The sequence below is a fragment of the Pan paniscus genome, chromosome 6 (genome assembly GCF_029289425.2).
Source record: "Pan paniscus chromosome 6, NHGRI_mPanPan1-v2.0_pri, whole genome shotgun sequence".
Taxonomy (NCBI): Eukaryota; Metazoa; Chordata; class Mammalia; order Primates; family Hominidae; genus Pan; species Pan paniscus.
In genome coordinates, this window is record NC_073255.2 from 45,497,218 (window position 1) to 45,518,912 (window position 21,695).

The window sequence follows — 21,695 nt, forward strand, 5'->3', positions numbered from 1 at the left end:
TTAACTGTAGAAAGTTAAGTTAAAGGCCAGGCACACTGGCTCATGCCTGTAATCCCAGCACTTTGGGAGGCTGAGGAAGGTGGGATCGCCCGAGGTCAGGAGTTCGAGACCAGCCTGGCCAACATGGTGACACCCTGTCCCTACTAAAAATACAAATATTAGCTAGGCGTGGTGCCAGGTGCCTATAATCTCAGCTACTTGGGAGACTAAGACAGGAGAATCGCTTGAACCCAGGAGACAGAGGTTGCAGTGAAGCTGAGATCAGGCTATTGCACTCCAGCCTGGGCGACAAGAGCGAAACTCCGTCTCAAAAAAAAAAAAAAAAAAGAAAGTTAAGTTAAAGAGCCTATTGTTACAATGAGATAAAATTGATAAAACGTGAAATAAACTAAAAGGACATATTAAAAGAAAAATGCAAAGAACATTCTTATCACATTTTCAGTGTGCTACGGAATCTGCTCACATCTTTACTAATAATCTCTTCCAAAACATAGGCTATCTCATATATTCTGAATATGATTTTGATTTAATGTAAAATGTAAAGAAGTACTTCTATCACCTAAGTAAATTAGTATGTTTCATAAAAGTAATTTCCTCCAAAAGCAATTTTAATTTGCTAAGAGAAAAATAAGAACAAAAACCATTCTTACTGCCACAACTACCATCTTAAAAAAAAATACCAAAAATGCAAATAATAACCTATTTCCATGTGTTACTTAAATGGAGTTATCTGTGTTAAGTATTCTTGTCTAAGAAAAGGCACTGGCAAACAAAACCAAAGCCAAAACACAGAATTTTTGCTATGAATTTTAAATTTTTTATTTTTGGTCTGGAAATTTTATGTTTACTTAAAACCTTGTATATAATAGAAATGTAATCCATTGAGCCTTTGGATAAACAAAATTTTCGGAGTTTACTCATAATATATTCTTCAAATTATCCCACACAAAACTGCTTAGAAAGAATGTGTGAACTATATTGATGATTTAAAAACAAGCACAACAACATAAAGAATCTTCCTCTATTTCAGGAGAAATGATTTACTGTGAAGTTATCCTTTTAACATCTTTGGTGTCAATTCTGGGTGAACCAGGATGGTCGCTTTCTGTCTCGTTCAATGATCCTCTTGCCCTGATCTTGTTCAGACGGTGTCTCTCCCGTGTACAGCACCACAGTCTCTATGGTGGGAGCCTTAAAAGGGCCCCCTTCTTGCTTCCCTATCTGTCGTCTGATTTCTGCAGTCTCCTTGCACACCTTCTCATAGCAGTAGGCACAAAGGACATGTTTCTGTTTCAGGTGACCACATTCAGGACAAACGTCTATGTTGTTCTTTAAAACAATAAACAAAAACGTATTTTAACAAGAGGCAATATAACGAACAAATAACCACTGACAGGAGCAATGCTTACATTTTAACTTTCTTAGGATGTTCAGGCTACATGAGGTCATCATACACCATCTAGTTCCACCTCACTTTAACAGGAAGACTGAAGACAAGCAACATTGAGTTTGAATTAGAGAAAAACTAGAACTAGAATTCAGCCAACCTGAATCTGGTATATCTTTACTTAAACACAGCAGTTGTAGTTATGTAAAAAAGAAAAAAAAAATACTCATTTCCCCTAACTCCAAATACTAAATATCAAATAAGGAATTTGTCAACATAATGAAGTGACCCATACAATCAGCATCTTAAATAAGACACCAAGGAAAAGTGAATTCCCTTTGTCTTTCAATCTATCTTAGGGAAAACAAGATAAGAACATTACAAGTTGACTTCCTTGGCTTCCTCTTTTTATCACAGTGTAATTCAAATTCCTGTATAGAATACAGGTTTTGTATATGGTATAATTTTTCTTTTTAAAAATGAACACTGATTATTCCTTAATGTAAAATTATTTTCTATGTTACATTCTTACGGTATTTTAATGATATATATATGTGTGTGTATATATATATATAGATATATATATGTGTGTATATATATAGATATATGTGTGTGTGTATATATATAGATATACATATATGTATCTCCAACTTTAACTATAAAATAGAAACATTATAACCTCTAAAAGATTTATCAACTTATTCTAGATGTAGGTTTGAAAGAAAATACAAAGAAAAATACTAAACAGGATCATTAAAGAAGCTTTAAACACTTGATAAGATTAATATACTAACATCTGTGAGGCAGATAACAACAGAATTTCCTTTTCTGAAAGGAAGAAAGAGGCTTGTATATTACTTGCCTAACCATATTCTCATTTTACTCCACTACTGGAAACTGGATTGCATGCACAACTGAAGGTATGAAGACACCCAGTCAGTTGATCTTCTTTTCATGATCAAAGTACCCAACATAACACACTATATACCGTATGTAACAGAAAATAATTCAAGGAAGAAAATAAATGCACAGGATAAGAACTATTCCCTCAGAATAAATGCGATCAGGGAAGTCACATAATAGATCAGTGCAAGATCTCATTCCTAAAATCTTACGTCCTCTTAAGCAAATTTATGAATTACTGTAAGTCTTAAGTAATAAAGTGTTTTTCAGTTCTACATTTAAGTTCAGCCCCAACCATCACTCAATAATACTTTCTGGCTTAAGTTCTAAGGTTTTGCTTAACAGAATGTGGATGCTTATGAAAGTCAGCTTTCTGTTCTCGAGTTTCATCTGTATGGTGCTGCTGTTGTGGAATGCCATGAAGTAAACAGTAACTGAAATCCTAACTGTTAAAACCATACATGAACAGATCAGAGGTAATACACACTGTAATTTTTCTTTACTAGATCAATGAAGACAGTACATCCATGTTGTCAGCGAGGAGAATCTGAAATTGTCTGAGGATAGGAGAACACAAAGAAAATCTTTAAAAGAACATGAGGTCAAAAATCAGAGCTCGAAAATCTACTGCTTCATAGCTGTGTGACCACAAGCAAATTCTTTTTGCCTCAGTTTTTTCATCCTAATAATGAAGAATATCTTATTTGCTTTGGAGGGCTATAAGACATGATGAGATATAATAAACATAAGGCACTGAGCTACATCATAGACACTTAATTGTTGTTAGCTATTTTATTATTTATCTTAGGGTTTTCCTTCATGGTATTTTGTTGGAAATGATAAAAAAAAAAAACAAATATGTAAGGGCTTGTAAAACCCAAGATTCAGTATACCTACTGCTTCTAGCTTTAATTCTAGGCTCTGCCATAGTTAGGATGTTTACTCATCTGTAGTTCAAAACTCACACAGCTCAAGACTGACACAGCTCACAATTCAGAAGTCATGTAGGCACCTCACAGCCTCGTTCCTTGCCCAGTCTCCAAACTCACTCCTTCCTTGACTGTGTTTCTAATACTCAGGCTAGAGGACAGCAGGCTCTAGCCTTCTCATTATGTATATAATGAGAATATTGTATTTTATTTAGGCCAGAGGAAAGTAGACACATACAATCTGAGAATAATTTATTCCTAGGCTATAGGAATCTACCATGAGCTTATTCAATGGAGGACTTGAGGAAAAGCACACCCACAAAAATCAATGCATTACCTTAACTTTAATAAGCTTCTGCGGATTTCTTCTCCTACACCGGTTAACTTCAATGGTGCGTCTATTTTTGGGAGCTGCCATCCAAAAGATACCGTCCAAAAGGCTGGAATTCTCTTTACTTCCACTGGTATCATTTGCTGGCTCTGTAAACATGGCTGGGCCCTGTACTGCTAATGCTGGTCCTAGGAAATAAAACATAAGAGATACAGAATTAGTTTCTAGTTTCTAAATTACTATTTACAGATATCATTTTCCTTAACAATCAATGGTCAAACATACACACACACAAAGAGTATATATAAAATTTAGAATGTGAAACTCAATAACGGGAAACCTTAGCTATTAAAATACACTAAAGCTTATACAATTTTAAGGAACACAGAATTTTTTCTTAGTGGATCCTGCTGAAAAGAGATCAGTGAAATTCCATCAAGTTTCTTATCTCATAAAATACAGGACTCTGATGGGCACCTAACTTGAACAAAACAAGCAAAGAATCACTCAACTGTCCACATTCTATTAATACTTGGCGGGTAGTAAGTATCTGATTAATTTACAAGTAAATCTAGACAGATTTCATGAATACACTTCTGACCGGCACTGATGTAACTGCCAATTGCCTTTTCTTATATTCAAACTGAGTCAGGTCCTTTATGATACAACCTCTTAAGTCACTTAGTTCCTCATAATATTTAATCTTGATTCCTGTCTGCTCTCTAAAGAAAAGAGCCAGCTCACCATTTCTCTGTATGGCCTTATTTATGTGACTATCAAAGTTTCTCTTTTTCTGAATTGCTTATAAAATCAACATTCCTTTACCCTTTCCTTGCTATTTCTTAGACGTGCCATACTTTTTTTTTTTTTTTTTGAGACTGAGTCTCACTCTGTCACCCAGGCTAGAGTGCAGTGGCGTGATCTTGGCTCACTGCAACCTCCGCCTCCCTGGTTCAAGTGATTCTCCTGCCTCAGCCTCCCAAGTAGCTGAGATTACAGGTGTGCACCACCACACCTGGTTAATTTTGTATTTTTAGTAGAGACGGGGTTTCACGATGTTGGCCAGGCTGGTCTTGAACTCCTGACCTTAGGTGATGGACCCACCTTGGCCTCCCAAAGTGCTGAGATTACAGGTGTGAGCCACCGCGCCCAGCCCCCATACTTCTTTTGATCTTAAGAACTCTTAAAAATACACAAAGTTCTCTAACACTTAACAACTGGCATTTATTTTCAGTATGTCCACAAGTATTGCCAAGCATGCCCCAGTGATTAACAACACAGGCTCAGGACTGTCTGTGAACTTGGGACCATTGTGAGCCTACTGTTTCAGTTGGAAAGTGTATACACCTAATGGGACTGTTGTCAAGATTATCCCAGGAAGTACATGTAGAAAGCTTGGCACATTGCTTGGCATATAGTGGCATATATTTTCTTGGTATATTTCTGGATATTATCACTTTCAGGCTGCTTAGAAATTGAGTAGAATGTAAATGCCAAAGCAATGACAGTTTCAACATCCAAGATACTTCCAATTAAAATTAATTCCAAGTGAAACATGGGAAACAGAATTCATCTCTTCACAGCTCAAACACCACAGAAAACATGTACTGCGCGGGAGGGAGGGAGGAAGGGAGGAAAGAAGGGAGGGAAGGGAAGGGAAGAGGAGGGGGGAGAGGGGAAGGGGGAGGGGAGGTGAGGGCAGGGCTGGAAAGGAAAGACAGATCCAGAGAGTGGTGAGCCTTGATGCCAAGTGAGACCTGCAGAACTGTCCTCTCAGGACAACTCTGTACAAATCCCTGAACTCCACAGACTTGACCAAACTCTAGCATAGTTTCTAGCAGCATAAGGCTGTATCCTAGGATGACCTCGGCCCCCCCTTTAAAGTGGCTGCCTGAGAAAGCTCAACGCTGCCTGGAAATTTTCCTATTTATTTTGGCCAACATACCCCGATAGTAGGTCCCGAACTCCCTTAGAGCATTTCCTGGAAAGGGCATATAATTGTAAATACGTATCCCTTGCAACTAACTCGGAAGCTTTTCTTTCAAGGCCCTGAGAGCCATTCCTTCGAAATCTAATCATTAGGAAGGATAGGGCCTTTGTCTCCCAGTCTCTGCGGGAGGATAGAATCCTCCCTAAGACAACTGCGAGCTAGCAGACACAGCCGGCTAATCACATTTGCACTGACTTCACTATACTACACTTCTCTGACTCTACAGAGCCCCTACACTCCCGCCTCGCTCATTCTCCCTTTAAAACGCCCAAAGTCACCTCTGCACAAACTGGGATGGAGCTCAGCTCTTTACCTGCAGTAGTTACTGAATAAAATCTGTTTTCAGCGCTTTACTTACTGGCTGGCTATGATTTATCTTTGACACAAGCTTGGGTTACATTCTGTGTACGAATGCAACAAGCAGAGGATTTTTTTTTTTTTTTTTTTTGCGGTGGAGGGAGCGCAAAAACAGTCGTTCTGTTCTCGCTAATATGGGAATGTCACGAACTACGTCCCCGACATGAGGCCGCGGATCAGACCGGGGCTGAGGGCGAATTGTGTAAGCTGCGTCTGCTACGCTGCCCGAGGTCCCGTCATCAGCCCCCTCTCCCACGCAGCCCTTCTTTACCTACCCCACGGAGGACTGGGAAAGCCCGGCCGGCTCTGCGGAAGCTTCCGCAGCAGTCGCTCCCAGTAGTTTCGAAGCACTCCCCGGGCCGCAGGCCACGGCGAAACCACCAAGACCAGCATGGCCGGCGCCATTTTCCCTGCTGGAAGACTGCCCCGGTCCCGCCCCTGCTTTCAGCATGCGCACAGGCACAGAATCGGGCAAGCCTCGCTTCTTAGAACTACAACACCCCGCATGCTCTTGGAACAGCTCTGACTCTCCTCCAATCATAGAGAGAAAAGGAAAGGCGAGGGGCGGGGAAATGAAAGTAAATCGGCCACAGTGCGCATGTGTGCGGCTGTGCTTTGGCTCTTCGGGTAAAGATGGCGGAGCGCGGGTACAGCTTTTCGCTGACTACATTCAGGTATGGAAGGGGCCCTCGAGGTCTTCAGCGTAGTCGAGGTTGCTGGTGCTCTGTCGATTTAGTTTTTCCCATCCTGACGTCGGCATTGGTGCTTCTGGAGGGTCCAGTAGGGAATGGAGGTGGAAATGCGGCTTTGCAAAGTCATTTGCCAGGCCGGCCCGGGATTCCTGGAGCTTCCTTGGTCGGAGGCTGCTGGAGGGTCGGGGGGATGCGGTTTTGCGGGGTTAACATGGGGCTGCGGGACGGTGAGGCACATAGCCAAGGATTCGCTTTCACTTTGGAGACTAGAAAAGAAGGCAGTTTCAGCTTAACCATCTCTGGGTGGCCCGTTCCGAACTCAGGATTTTTTTCCTGGCTCAAGTAGACCTGATGCGGTGGTTTCTGAAACTTGGAATCTTGGTCAAACATGTGGGGTTCCCTTTTCTTGGAAAACTCTCAGCTTTACAGTTAAGTCGGAGTCTTGGTCTCCATTTGGCACTAGTGTCTTTCAAAACCTCCCGCTTTCGGTTTCTTCGATGCATGAATTAGAAACATAAGGACTAAAAACCGAAAGCCCCTATCACTTTTTTGTGAACCCCTAACAACGAGGCAAGTTTGAGTTTTGGTCTTTTTTTGGTGGACTAGGGGGAACGTCGGGGAGGGTGATGTTTACTTTAAACAAGATTGTAGGCTTTTCTATTGTAGAAAAGGGGATTAGAATAATAAGTTTACTTTCCAAAATACAGTTGGGGCGAACCATGGCTCTCAACGTGAGAAAACCATCGCCGAAGACTTTTAAAAATTGACTGGGGAAGTTTTCTGACTTACCCATTTTCTTAAGGATCAGTAATGCCCAGTTTACTTAAAATGTACTCCTGACAACTGAAGGCAGGCGGGATCTAACTTGTTGAGTACTTTGTTAGGTGCAACTTAACCTTAACCTGCTCCATCTCTTTCCACTGCTATAATGAATGTTATCTCAGCTTCTTACAGATGAACTAACCACAGCTTGTACAAATTAAACAACTTGTCTAAGGTCATCGGTGAGTAGCTGAGTTGACATTCAAACTGGGTTTTTTTTTCTGATAACAAAAATACACTTTCCATTACATAACGTTGTCTTAAATTCCAAAAGTACTTTTCTCTTGGCAGTTTTCAGTAAGCAGTGGGTGTATGTAATAGTTTTTTTGTAACCTTTGAACGAGATTAATTTAATTATGCAATAAAAGGTCTCATTATATTACATATGACAGAATAGTGTGTGCAGGATGTATTCACTGTTCCTATTTGTGAAGAAAACAAATGTCCTTTTTTTAGGGACAGGGACTTGGCAGCCTCCAGCTCTTGGGCTCAAGGGATCCTCCTGCCTCAGTCTCTGGAGTAGCTGGGACTAGAGGTGTGCACCACCCTGCCTGCTAATTTTTTTTTTTAAGGCATGAGGTCTTGCGATGTTGCCCAGGCTGCAAATGTGGTCTTTTATCGCGAAGAAAGTGTAATCCTAGTGGAGCTGAAAACATAAAACAACCGTATACCTTCAGGGACTGAATCTTTTTATAACAAATTTTCTTTATTAAAATAAACTTTTGGCCAGGCAGGGTGACTCACACCTGTAATCCCAGCTACTCAGGAGACTGAGGCAGGAGGATCACTTTAGCCCAGGAGTTCAAGACTAGCCTGCAGCAAGACCCTATCTCTGAAAAAAATTAAAAAATTAGCCAGGCATGTGCCTGTAATCCAAGCTATTTGGGAGGCTGAGGGCGAGAGGAGCACTTGAACCCAAGAGTTTAGGATTCAGTGAGCTGTGATTCTGCCACTGCACTCCAGCCTGGGTCACAAAGTGATACCCCATATCTAAAAGTTTTTTTTAAAAAAACCAAACTTGTGTGTGTGTGTGTGTGCGTGTGTTTTAACATGGTGGATTCACCTGTTTTAGATAAAAAGAAAATATTTGTTTCTAGCCTGTCGTAATCAGAAGTAAACTAATGGTGGAAGGGACTAGAGACCATACAGGATGAAACAGTTCTTGTGGACTACATTTGGTTGAGGAATTGACAATAAATGAGTAAACAAATTGGTGCCTACTAATACATTCTCTTACTAAGGAATTTTATTTTAAAAAGGGTGAAGGAAGGAATATGACTTTAGATTGAGTAATCAGGAAAGGCTTGTGCTTGGGGGTGATTTTTGAGACTGGAAGATTAAAAGTAGCCAGCTATTTGAAGATTCAGGAATAAGGAGACTTGTAGACAGAGGGAACAGCATGTATGAAAGCCCTGAAACTGGGAAGGAGCTTGAGCTCTTAAAGGAATAAAAATGAGGCAAATGTGCTATAGTGAGCAAGGAGGTAATGTGGGAGAGGGCTAATCGTGTAGGACTTTGTAGGCCAGAGAAGGAGATTTTATTTTACGTGAACAAAGAAGTTATTACAAAATCTAAGTGTAGGTGACATGGTCCAAAGGTAACTTTGGCTGGGGGTGGAAGTAAGGTTGAGAAAGAGGAAAACCAGTTAGAAGGCTATTTCAGTTATCCCATGTAGGGATGCTGATGCTATGGAATGGGATAGTGGCATTATGGAATATAAAGATGGTTGATTGCTCAGCCAGCTCACAGGTTAGTGAGCTTTCACGCAGTGAAATCATGCAGTGGTAAAGATAGGTATGTACAGGTAATAGGAACAGAGAAATGGTAGCTATTAAGTTTACATGAGCCTTTAAATGTTACCCAGGGGTATATGAATTAGGTATTGAACAATAATTGAAAGCTGGATGGACCCAGAAAGTTATGATATGATTATTGAAATAGTGACTATTAAAGGAAAAAAAGTTCAGCCTAATTTTTTAATTTAAATGTCAGTTGATGTTATTCTGCTCAAATTAATTATATCAAGAGCCTTAAAGCTGTCACCCTTAGGTCTGTTTCTTTAATTGGTCTAGATGTGTCTCTGTCAGCCAAATGATTGTGGATTCCTGGTATTAGGTTATGTGCTGGAATCCTGACTGAACATAGCTACTTTATTGAGGAAGACAAATATTGTAAAAATAATAAAGAGACCGAGGCAGGAGGATTGCTTGAGACCAGGTGTTTGAGACCAGCCTGGGCAGCATAGCAAGACCCTGTTACTAAAAAAAAAAATAACAATTCAGATATGATGAATCTTAGACAAAGAGGAAGTGCAGGACATCACAGGCATCAGTGAATAGGTATTCACTTAATCTGAGGGTTCAGGGCAACTTCCCTTAGGACATGATTGAATGAAAGGAGTTCACAGGGCAATAGAGAAATGCATTTCAGATGGAGGGATTAGCTTGTCAATGAGGCGTTTGAAGTCTGAGAGTAGTCTATGTGTTTGGAGCAAGGAGGGATGGAGTTGAGATTTGAGTGACCAAGGGAATATTCGTAATTATATGAAGAGAAAATACGGCCTTCTGAAATTTATATTTTCATTAGTAGACGGGAGATAAGGACCTAGCTGTGTCACTTTGGACAAATTACTTTCACTCAGACTTTATCTATGAAATTAGGTTGGTTTATGATGATTCCATTTAAACAACTAGGTTGAAATAAAGGATAACTTTAAAAGGCCAGTTTGAGACTTGCGTTTAGCTACCAAATCCATGGAACCAGATCTGTTAAGTGTGACCATCTCGTGACTTCTAGAAATAGTTGTATATTATATAGAGAATACTTAATTGTGAGTGATATCTAGGTCTTATTGTCTTAGGCCATGTCTGTTTTCTAAAACCACCCTCCGACCTGAAATATGTGCTGCTGTTTGGTTTTTAACAGACACATACATGTTCTTAATAACATTACTATTCAGTATGTGCTTGTTACTGATTTTATGCCAGACAGTTTTATAGGAATTACTTCACTTAATCACAACAATGCTTTGAAATAGGTACAGGACGCTTGTAGGGGATGGTGATTTCAGGACCCCCACAAATACCAAGTCAGGGCGTATTCAAGTCCTGTAGTCAGCCCTGTGGAATCCACTGATACGGAAAACCAGTTGTGGTTACTGTGTCCTCATTTTACAGGTGAGAAAACAGGCATAGAAAACTTAGGGTGAAAAGAAGCAACAGTAATACCACTGCTCCATGTGGCAGACAAAAAACAACCAAAGAGAAAGTAGTGCTTCAGTAGGAGTATGTTCCAATTGCCTTGTAAACTTGGTTTCTTTCTTTCTGTCTTTCTCTTTTTTTTTTTGAGACGAGGTTTCGGCCTTGTTGCCCAGGCTAGAGTGCAATGGTGCAATCTTGGCTTACTGCAACCTCCACCTCCTGGATTCAAGCAATTCTCCTGCCTCAGCCTCCCAAGTAGCTGGGATTACAGGCATGCACCACCATACCCGGCTAATTTTTGTATTTTTAGCAGAGACAGGGTTTCACCATGTTAGTCAGGCTGGTCTCCAACTCCTGACCTCAGGTGATCCACCCGTCTTGGCCTTCCAAAGTGCTGGGATTACAAACTTGAGTCATTGCGCCCAGCTGTAAACTTGGTTTCTGTGCCACTTCATGATAGAGGTCAAAGGCCAGTTACTCCCTGGAGTTGGATAAATTGGATTTGACCTGTATGTCTGTACTATCTCAGAGATGTTCTTACAATAAATATTTGATGATATGTGAACTTACAAATACCTGTGTTTCTTTTAAGCCCGTCTGGTAAACTTGTCCAGATTGAATATGCTTTGGCTGCTGTAGCTGGAGGAGCCCCGTCCGTGGGAATTAAAGGTAATGAAATGCTTCATTCATTTCAGATGCCTGTTAGTAGTTATCCTAATTATTTTGGAATTCATTAGTAATTAATTTATACAGAGCTGCAGCAGTATAATTTTTAACAATTTTTTGTTAATTTACAGTGTTTTGGAGTTTAAATAGTAATAAGTCTAAGGTCATTCAAATTTCTTTTCAAAGTAAATAGTAACACCTTTATCTGTTAGTTGTGATATTCACAATAGTCTTTCTTATTCAGAAAACTGAGTCTTTTTTTGTTTTTCCACTGAATATATCACTACTTCCTGGCAGTTTTTATCCTTATAATTTAGGAAAGCTTAATTATAAAACATAAGCTAAATGTGTTGTGTTTCACTTTAAAAGCCTGTATCATTTATTGTAAATTTCATGTTATAAGAATATTGGGACAAGTAGACAGAAATCCCTTATTTTAAAACATGTGAACTCTCAGGTATCCTTAGAGTGCTTTACAAAAGTTTATGTAATACCTTTAGCTGTAGGGAGGATTTTTTTGTGTAGTACTAAATGACCAGTGAGGGAAAAACTGACTTACCATTTCTTAGGTAATTTTGGTAATAGGACTCCGGAAGAAAAGGTTTTATAAATTAAAGGAAATAAAGGAGTTTGCGTTTAGCGCATCCATAATTAGAAAGCTGTTAAAACAGTCTTAAAAATGATTAAACATTTATGTCTCTCTCTTTTTTTTTAAGCTGCAAATGGTGTGGTATTAGCAACTGAGAAAAAACAGAAATCCATTCTGTATGATGAGCGAAGTGTACACAAAGTAGAACCAATTACCAAGCATATAGGTTTGGTGTACAGTGGCATGGGCCCCGATTACAGGTACTTTATACTTTTTATAGTGTTTCTCACCATCTCATGAATTGATTGTAATCTGTATTTTCAGGAGAAAAACCAAGGTTGTTTTCCTTTAATCTTCCAGTTCCTCTTTTTTTGTGTGCTTTGTTTAGCAATAGCAGCCTCGTTGAGAGCTGAATTTAGTTTGCCTGTATAGGTTACTTTAAAGAGAATAACTCAGATGTGAAAGAGGAGGTAGATAGATTACATAACTCCTCTTTTCTCTGTTTAGCGGACTTTCCCTTCTGACATATTCCTCTTCTACTATCCAGGAACTGGGCGTAAGGGCTTTAGTTTTCGCCAGTGCAGTTTAAAAATGATAAAAGCAATTTAAGTTATAATAAACTACATTTTAAAAAGTATGAGGCAACAAAAGAAAGTATCACCATCCAGAGTTATCTTTTTTCCTGTTCTTCACAAAGGAACAAAATTCTCAAACACCACTGCAAGTTGTTGAGTGTGGCAGCCAACCAGGATCCCAATGCTTGTGTAATCACCCCCTTTATATTTCACAGGAAGAGAGAATAATCTTGTTACTCAGGGTACCAGCAAGTTGAAAGAGATTGACAGCTTTCTGTGTCTGTCATTTAAACAAGTAAAAGGAGTATTACTTTATTGCTCATGATTTTGTGGAGCAAGATAGGTAGAGGCAAAGTTTCACTTCAATGAATCAACGCAACAAGGTCAGTGGAATGTGATCAGGCAGTGAATCTTGTCACCACTATATAGGCTGGATACTGCATTGTGCTGCCACTGATAGGATAAACTGAGGGATGGGACATGACTGTCACACAGAGGGAAAATGTGCATATTTCAGATCAGTAGTATATGAGCTGGCAAAGATAAATCCTATTTGTCTTGCTAATATATTTGATTGTTATATAATATCTTCTTAATCTCTTTTGACAAATTTTACTTCTGAAAAAAAATTTTAAGAGACAGGGTCATGCTGGGTATTGCTTTTATCATTTTAAACTGCACTGGAGAAAACTAAAGCCTTATGCCCAGTTCCTGTATAGTAGAAGAGGAATATATCAGAAGGGAAAGTCCATTAAACAGAGAAAAGAGGAGTTATGTACTCTATCTCCCTCCTCTTTCACATCTGAGTTATTCTCTTTAAAGTAACCCAGGGTCTTGCCCAGGCAGGTCTGAAACTCCTGGCCTCAAGTGATCTTCCTGCCTCAGCCTTTTAAAGTGTTGGGATTACAGGCGTGAAACACTGCACCTAGCCGAATTTTACATTTTTAGTTACAAGTAGTTTCTTAATCTCTGAAGGGTACTCCGTGAAGCACAGGCAGAGAGATTGAAACAGTCTGCAGAAAGTAGTGACCTGAAGTGAGAAAAATATGCCCAGAATTGTGTGCCTGTGTGTTTATGTGTGCTTGTATGTGTGTGTGGGCTGGGGTGAGCTGTAAAAAGACAAGCGGCTGCCCTTGGATGGGGGGACAGTCTTGAAGAAGCCATGGAGCAAGATAAAGTTCTCATTTTTGTACATTAAATCTGTTACTTTTAAGCTAACTGGTACTCTGATGCTCTGATATTTTCTTCTATATCAACTGGAATCTAGTGTTAGAGTAAGACTAGCTTTGATCCAATAGCCACCATTAAAGAGATACATGTTAAACTTGTGCTGCAGGTACATGCCTGTAAAAGGAGAATGAGTCTTCAGGTAGTAGAGTATGTTCTGTGTAATTAAATCTTATTTTTTCCTTGTTAGAGTGCTTGTGCACAGAGCTCGAAAACTAGCTCAACAATACTATCTTGTGTACCAAGAACCCATTCCTACAGCTCAGCTGGTACAGAGAGTAGCTTCTGTGATGCAAGAATATACTCAGTCAGGGTAAGTTGCTTTTTTTACTTGAAATGTGCCATGAATTGTAGGGGGAAGTTATTTTAAAGAGTAGATATATAAATAGAGTGGGACTTACCATTTCTGTATTTGCTTAACAAGTGGACAAAATCACTATGATGAATATTTCTGATCTTATCTGGCTCTGGAGTATTTATTTAAGGAAAAAAATGTGTTTTCTTGTTGCTCATGTAACAGCAGAAAGCAGCTTCTAGATATACAAAGTTCTTTTGCCAGTGATTAAAACACTTTATGGACAGACAATCATTGCAACTTTAAATTTTTTTTTTTTTTTTTTTTTGAGTCAGAGTCTCACTCTGTCGCCCAGGCTGGAGTGCAGTGGCATGATCCTGGCTCACTGCAACCTCTGCCTCCTGGGATCAAGCAATTATGCGTCAGCCTCCTGAATAGCTGGCACCACAGGCGTGCATCACCATGCTTAGCTAATTTTTTTTTTTTTTTTTTTTTGTATTTTTTTGGTAGAGATGTGGTTTCACTATGTTGGCCAGGCTGGTTTCAAACTCCTGACCTCAAGTGATCTGCCTGTCTTGGCCTCCCAAAGTGTTGGGACTGCGCCTGGCCGCTACTTTCAAATTTATCTTTCTAACCAGAAATGATGGTAAGCACATGATGAAAGCAGCTCTTGGACGTATTCATATTTCTTTTCATTCCCCAGTTTCTTAAGTTTGGGTGTAGATGAGATAGCATATAGGTAGTTGTTGATACGTAAACCTAGTGGAAAAGCTGCATTAACTGAAAGTTGTCATTTTGTAATAGGTAAACCTAGTGGAAAAGCTGCATTAACTGAAAATTGTCATTTTGTAATAGGTAAACCTAGTGGAAAAGCTGCATTAATTGAAAGTTGTCATTTTGTAATAGGTAAACCTAGTGGAAAAGCTGCATTAACTGAAAGTTGTCATTTTGTAATAGGTAAACCTAGTGGAAAAGCTGCATTAATTGAAAGTTGTCATTTTATTAGGACACTAAATGTTACTACACACTTATTAACCCCAGTGTCTTAGGTAACACTCTGTTCAATTCAAATTTTTTTTTATTTGGCTACCATTCCTCACTACCATAAAGAGAATTAGTTTTGAATTGATTCATTCAGAAAGGTGTTAAATACTTTCTAAGGAACTTAAAAGTCTAATTCAGTTTGCCGGATAATTTGCTTTATTTGAGAGTACTGATAAATTCTTGAGGATGACTTTAACACCATGAAAATGCCAAGTAATTTTCATTTTCCTCTCTGCAGTGGTGTTCGTCCATTTGGAGTTTCTTTACTTATTTGTGGTTGGAATGAGGGACGACCATATTTATTTCAGTCAGATCCATCTGTAAGTATCATTTGATGTATTTGAGGGATTTGTTAAAAGTGCTCTTTGAATATCTAACAGAAATAGAAGCCATAAAAACTTTACAATTTAGCAGTATTTTCTTCTTTTCTCTTGGGCTTTAGAAAGTATGAGGTTGTGCATTTTTGTGTGTATATTTAAAATTTTGGTAATTTGGTCTTCTGATAAGGAAGCTGTATTAGTTCTACCCTCTTTTGCCATGTTCATTAACTTCATACACTTGGGTGATTTGTTGAAATAGTTGTTATCAAATGTATTTAAACCTGTTACTTCGGGAAATACTGCAATTGAAGATGTGGATCTGGAGGACAGTGTTGTAGTGTTTGCCATCAGTTGAATCTTGGGGCTGACTTGAGTGAGTTTTCCAGCAAAAACATTAATCTATCTTGAATTCAGTGTTTTGCAAAAATGATTGTGTAATTGGTACCTTGGGTAAGTTGTCTGCTCTAATGCAGAAGAATGGTATCTGAATAGAAGGTGTTTGTAAAGGATAATACTACTCCACATCTGTCCCATTTGCTATGAGAACCTTAAGACAAAATTCAAGATTAGGAAATGATCTTTCATGTTTTATGGATTATTAGATAATTACAAGTTCACTCAGTGCAAACCTTATAATCTACTTTTATAACCTGAGATGGCAAAAGAAAAATATTTTGATTGTTAATTAAATCAGAAAAATAAGTATTTTGGTAACTTTGATAGTGTTGTTACTCCATCTCTGAGCTTCCGAAGCTAAATGACAGGCCCTCTTATCTTCCTTTCCAGAAGGTAGCAGAAGCCACCATTTCTGGAATCCTGATTTTATCTTTTGTCCTATTTTCCTCTGTTGTGTCTAAAAAACAATTGTTTTCATTTCAAACATATTGGATTATGTTTCTTTTGGTATTTTTTTCTAATGAGATGCTCTCTTTTTAATTCACTAATGATCAAGAGTTGATCACCATTTTTCAGATTTATATGATAGATTTTTAAATCGCTTCAGTCTATTAAACTAAAATACTACTCTTGATTATTTGCTTTAAGTTAACCTCAGTTTCTTTTAACTGGATTTTTTACATAATTTTACACTTAATTGCATCATCACCAGCTCATCAGTTTGATGAGTTCTGATATATGTAAATGCGTGAAGAAACCATTACTACAATGAGGATATCAAAAATTTCCAGAACCTCCAAAAGTTTCTTCATGCCTCTTTGGTTTCCATCCTTCTAGCCTTCTTAAAAAATAACCTATTCTGTGACGTTTTCCATTCTAATAATATTCTGTGACCTTCGAAGTTAGAGAACAATTAATAAAGCTAAAAATTAAATGGCAGGGCAATATAATTGTATTTGTGTTTTAAAATATGGTTTTTTACTCTTTCTTTCCTGATTAGGGAGCTTACTTTGCCTGGAAAGCTACAGCAATGGGAAAGAACTATGTGAATGGGAAGACTTTCCTTGAGAAAAGGTAGGCCTACTCATTGTAACTGCATTCATTAGCAAACTCACTTTATGGTTTTTGGTGCTCTTTAAGTAAATTAATATCATGGGACTAAAGAAACTTGCTATATTACTCTGTATATGAATCTAGTTACAGATAAACCAAAAACTTCTCTCCCTTCTAGTTTCCTAGACTTCAGTATATTAAGTGGTAATTAATATTCATTTCCTAAGGAGTTCTCTTTCTACATTCTATGGTTTCCTAAATGCTTTTGGTTCTTTTACTTTTTACTTCACTTTTTGTGCCATTTCAGGAGGGAAAAAAAGAACATTGAATCTGGAATAAAACATTTGGGGAGACAAATTTTTAAATGATTTAATGATAACAGTACGACAGTAAAAAAAACTGTGAAACCAAATGCCTGGAGTTGAAGGTATATTAAATATTTGATACATGTGCTTGATAAAAAGTGGAGCACTATGTAAAAATCTGTCGGTGCCCAAGTACAAGCTGCTCTCACTTATTTCCAGCTGTATTCTAGTCTCAGTGTTACTGTAGTCCTTCAGAACTCTCCAAGCTTTTGAAGAAGAAAATGTTTTATTTCTTGATATGTAATAGTTGCACATATTTTTGCAGTACATGTGATATTTTGATACCTGTATGCAGTGTCAAATCAGGGTAATTGGATATCCATTACCTCAAACATCTGTCTTTTCTTTGTGTTGGGAACATAGCAAATCTTCTAGCTGTTCTGAAATATACAGTAAATTGTTAACGATAATTTCCTGACTGTACTATTGGACACCAGAACTTATTCCTCCTGTCTGACCGTATTTTTAGACCCCTTAACCAACTTCCTTCATTTCTTCTTCCCTTCTCCCTTCCCAGCCTCTGGTAACCACTGTGCTACTCTCTCCCTCCATGAGTTCCACTTTTTTAGCTCCCACATATGAGTGACAACATGCAATATTTATCTTTCTGTGCCTGGCTTATTTTGCTTAACATAATGACCTCGAGTTCCATCCATGTTGCTGCAAATGACAGGATTTCATTTTTTTATGGCTGAATAATAATAAAAAACTTCGTAACTCCGTTTAACAGATGAGCCTTCACAGTACATTTTTCACGTAACGTTAAGGTTATTAAAAATCTTAGGCCATCATTCTCAGTAAACTATCGCAAGAACAAAAAACCAAACACCGCATATTCTCACTCATAGGTGGGAATTGAACAATGAGATCACATGGACACAGGAAGGGGAATATCACACTCTGGGGACTGTGGTGGGGAGGGGGGAGGGGGGAGGGATAGCATTGGGAGATATACCTAATGCTAGATGACGAGTTAGTGGGTGCAGCGCACCAGCATGGCACATGTATCCATATGTAACTAACCTGCACAATGTGCACATGTACCCTAAAACTTAAAGTATAATAAAAAAAAAAGAAAAAAAAAAATCTTAGGCCTGGGTTTAAATGGTAAACTTAATCTTAGGCTCTTAAAGCACTTTTTCATTTTTCTTTTATATATTAATGAGTCTTCCAAAGATTTCACATTGTTATTACATGATATGTTATGATTTGTTTTATTTTTTGTTTCAGAGGCATTTTATTTAGACAACTAAAAATAATTAGATGTTCAGAACCAGTGTACAATGAAAGAAATTAAACCAGTTACTTTATCATGTATTCCCTCTTTACAACCAAAGCAAAAAACAACAGCAACAAAGACATTCTGCTTTAAGGGAAAAGTCAGACAAATAAGCCAATATATTTTTCTTCTCCATAATGACATAAACAGCTGCAAGAACTCTTAATTGTAATAAGAGAAGTCGGATGTTATCTTGTACATATTCATTAAAAAGATGACAGGCCATTGTACTACAAGAGGATAACTCAACCTCCCTTAATCTGATACTCTTGAGATTTCACTTATGGGTAACACCATGTTAGTTGTTCCAGCAATGGAGCTAATTCATATTCCTCATTATTTATTGCTGTTTTTGCCTTAAGCAGAGAGTAACTCTGGAAGGCTGATGCTTTTCTCTGCTTGCTCGTTCTAGTCCAGTTGTATGCTGTCTGTGGCACATGCTTGATGTTCAGGCCTTAACTTGAGGAGTTGAAGAATAGATGGAATCTGAATTCTCTGAAGCAATTTCTTCTAGCTCTTCTCTTGTCTTTGGAAAACCAATCTTTGGCTTTGCCAGCTCACCACTATCTTCTTCAGGAAGCACACATTTCCAAAGGCCATATGTTTTTCCTACCACAGTTTGCCAGTCTCAGTGTTCCATCTTCAGAACCACTGGCATAGAGTTCTCCATCAGGATCAAATCTCACACAGTGAATAGGACCAGAGTATCCTTTGTAGGATTCTAATTCTTCTCCACTATTATCATCATACTTATAAGTTTAACATCTTCACCACCTGCAACAAGAAATTCTTTCTCAAGGTGAAGAGATTCAGAGTTAATGGTTGCAGGAGCTTGAAAGGATTTAATTGGTTCCAAACTTACTGTACTGTCAAAAGCACTGGATCAGCCATAAGTTATTACCAAAATCTCTCCCTCAGGAATATATTCCATACTACTAGCCAACATAATAAAATTTAGAGATTTCACTTCTGTCATAGTAGCATGATCCCAAAGTCTTAACAGTTTTGTCATCAGAAGAAAGAATCTGTTTATCCTCACTGTACCATAGGGCCTTTTTAATATCAGAGCTGTGATCACTAATTTCCTCAGGTTCTGCTTCGGGTTTGTTCAAGTCATGTATGCAAAACAGTTTATTCTGTCCCCTGGTTAACAAATAATTACTATCCTGCATGAAATCCATAGTCTTGATAATGTGTTTATGAGCCAGGGTCATCAGTTCATCTCCTGGGATAGCATCCCACACTTTGTGAAATCTGCAGCTGCTGTGGCTGCTTTGGTGGCATCCTTATTCAGTGTTGCATTCCAAACAGCATCTTTATGACCCAAAATTGTTCCAATCCAGTCTCCTGTATCTCCCTGGCATAGCATAGGTTTGCCGTCTTTGCAAGCACTGATTTAGAAATACTCATAAGACTGGCCAGGCGCAGTGGCTCACGCCTGTAATCCCAGCACTTTGGGAGGCCGAGGCAGGCGGATCACCTGAGGTCAGAAGTTCGAGACCAGCTGGGCCAACATGGTGAAACCCCGTCTCTACTAAAAATACAAAAATTAGCCAGGAGTGATAGCGCGCGCCTGTAATCCCAGCTACTTGGGAGGCTGAGGCAGGAGAATCACTTGAACCTGGGAGGCAGAGTTTGCAGTGAGCCAAGATTGCACCACTGCACTCCAGCCTGGGCGACAGAGCAAGATTCTGTCTTGAGGGAAAAAAAAGCCCCTAAGGCATGATGCCACTGAAGGCCAAGTCAGCCACGGGCCATATGTGGCCAGAACAGGTGAGCAGCATCAGTCTCGTTGCTATGGAGGTGGTGAACCCAGTGATTGGGCTGGTGGGCTGAGGGTCATCCTTGTCTTTTCTCTGGTACAGCGCCCGGGGTTCCTCCAGGCTTCACCCTAACACGGGCTGAGCAGAGAAAAAGGAAAAGATGGCACCGAGATTAGGAAGGAGCTAGGGAGGGGCTGGGGAGTCTGGGAAGGGTGAGCAACAGTTGACAATGGAGGGAGGAAAGTAGGGGATGGGGAGAACCGAAGAAACGACCCAGCCACTCTTCGCACCGTCCACACTGGTATCGGCAGGAAGTGACATATTATGTTTTAACTTCTAAGAAAAAGATTTTAGCAAAGTTCTGATTTTTCTGTGTTTTAAAAATTATAGTAATGCCACCACATCCTGGCTGTTAAAATATTTATACTTAAGAAGTTTCCTGGCTGGGTGTGTTGGCTCGTGTCTGTAATCCCAGCACTTTGGTAGGTCGAGGCAGGTGGATCACGAGGTCAGGAGATCGAGACCATCCTGGCTGACACAGTGAAACCCATCTCTACTAAAAATACAAAGAAATTAGCTGGGCGTAGTGGGCGCCTGTAGTCCCAGCTACTTGGGAGGCTGAGGCAGGAGAATGGCATGAGCCCGGGAGGCGGAGCTTGCAGTAAGCCAAGATAACTGTGTCTCAAAAAAAAAAAAAAAGTTTCCTAAACTAAACTCATTTTAGGGTCATACCGTTCATGATGTTGGGAATTGAGCACCAGATATTGTCAGTTTTTTTAATCTGGGGACAGCTACAAGGAGGTGATTAAAAGAATGTGTAATTTAGTATTTTTAAGATGTTTAGAGTTTTAAAAACTTACGTTGTTGCTGTCATTGTATTTAAATAGTTATAAAGAATATAAACAATGATATAAGTAATTTTTTTAAAATTCTTCAGATATAATGAAGATCTGGAACTTGAAGATGCCATTCATACAGCCATCTTAACCCTAAAGGTTAGCTCAGTATTCAACAACTGGATTTATAATGATTTCATGATTAACTGCTTAGAAAATTGACCTTTTTTCCTCCCTCCTCAATAGGAAAGCTTTGAAGGGCAAATGACAGAGGATAACATAGAAGTTGGAATCTGCAATGAAGCTGGATTTAGGAGGCTTACTCCAACTGAAGTTAAGGATTACTTGGCTGCCATAGCATAACAATGAAGTGACTGAAAAATCCAGAATTTCAGATAATCTATCTACTTAAACATGTTTAAAGTATGTTTTGTTTTGCAGACTTTTTGCATACTTATTTCTACATGGTTTAAATCGACTGTTTTTAAAATGACACTTATAAATCCTAATAAACTGTTAAACCCACCTTCCAGCCTTTTAGGAGTTGCTAAAATTTTAACAGTTATTTCCTGCTTTTTATCACAGTTGATTTCTGAAGACTACATTGCAAAGCAGAATGATGAAATGACTTTTTCGTTGTCAGGCAATTTTGGTTAAGTCAAATCTTAATGCCCTC

At 38.7% G+C, this 21,695-nt stretch overlaps 2 protein-coding genes and 1 pseudogene across 2 annotated transcripts; 1 reads left to right on the plus strand and 2 right to left on the minus strand.

The window, feature by feature from the left end:
- Window positions 1-814: 814 nt before the first annotated feature.
- On the minus strand, window positions 815-6,305 carry MRPL32 (mitochondrial ribosomal protein L32). The gene is made up of 3 exons (XM_003808693.5): window positions 6,173-6,305; window positions 3,557-3,738; window positions 815-1,329 (listed from the first exon to the last, which is right to left on the minus strand). The coding sequence occupies exons 1-3, from the start codon at window positions 6,300-6,302 to the stop codon at window positions 1,075-1,077; spliced, it is 567 nt and encodes a 188-aa protein (XP_003808741.1). The 5' UTR covers window positions 6,303-6,305; the 3' UTR covers window positions 815-1,074.
- Window positions 6,306-6,463: 158 nt separating this feature from the next.
- On the plus strand, window positions 6,464-21,545 carry PSMA2 (proteasome 20S subunit alpha 2). The gene is made up of 8 exons (XM_003808686.5): window positions 6,464-6,571; window positions 11,204-11,280; window positions 11,994-12,126; window positions 13,859-13,981; window positions 15,246-15,327; window positions 16,724-16,797; window positions 21,121-21,178; window positions 21,266-21,545. The coding sequence occupies exons 1-8, from the start codon at window positions 6,531-6,533 to the stop codon at window positions 21,380-21,382; spliced, it is 705 nt and encodes a 234-aa protein (XP_003808734.1). The 5' UTR covers window positions 6,464-6,530; the 3' UTR covers window positions 21,383-21,545.
- Window positions 18,869-20,204, minus strand: LOC134730742 (serine-threonine kinase receptor-associated protein-like; annotated as a pseudogene).
- Window positions 21,546-21,695: the final 150 nt, after the last annotated feature.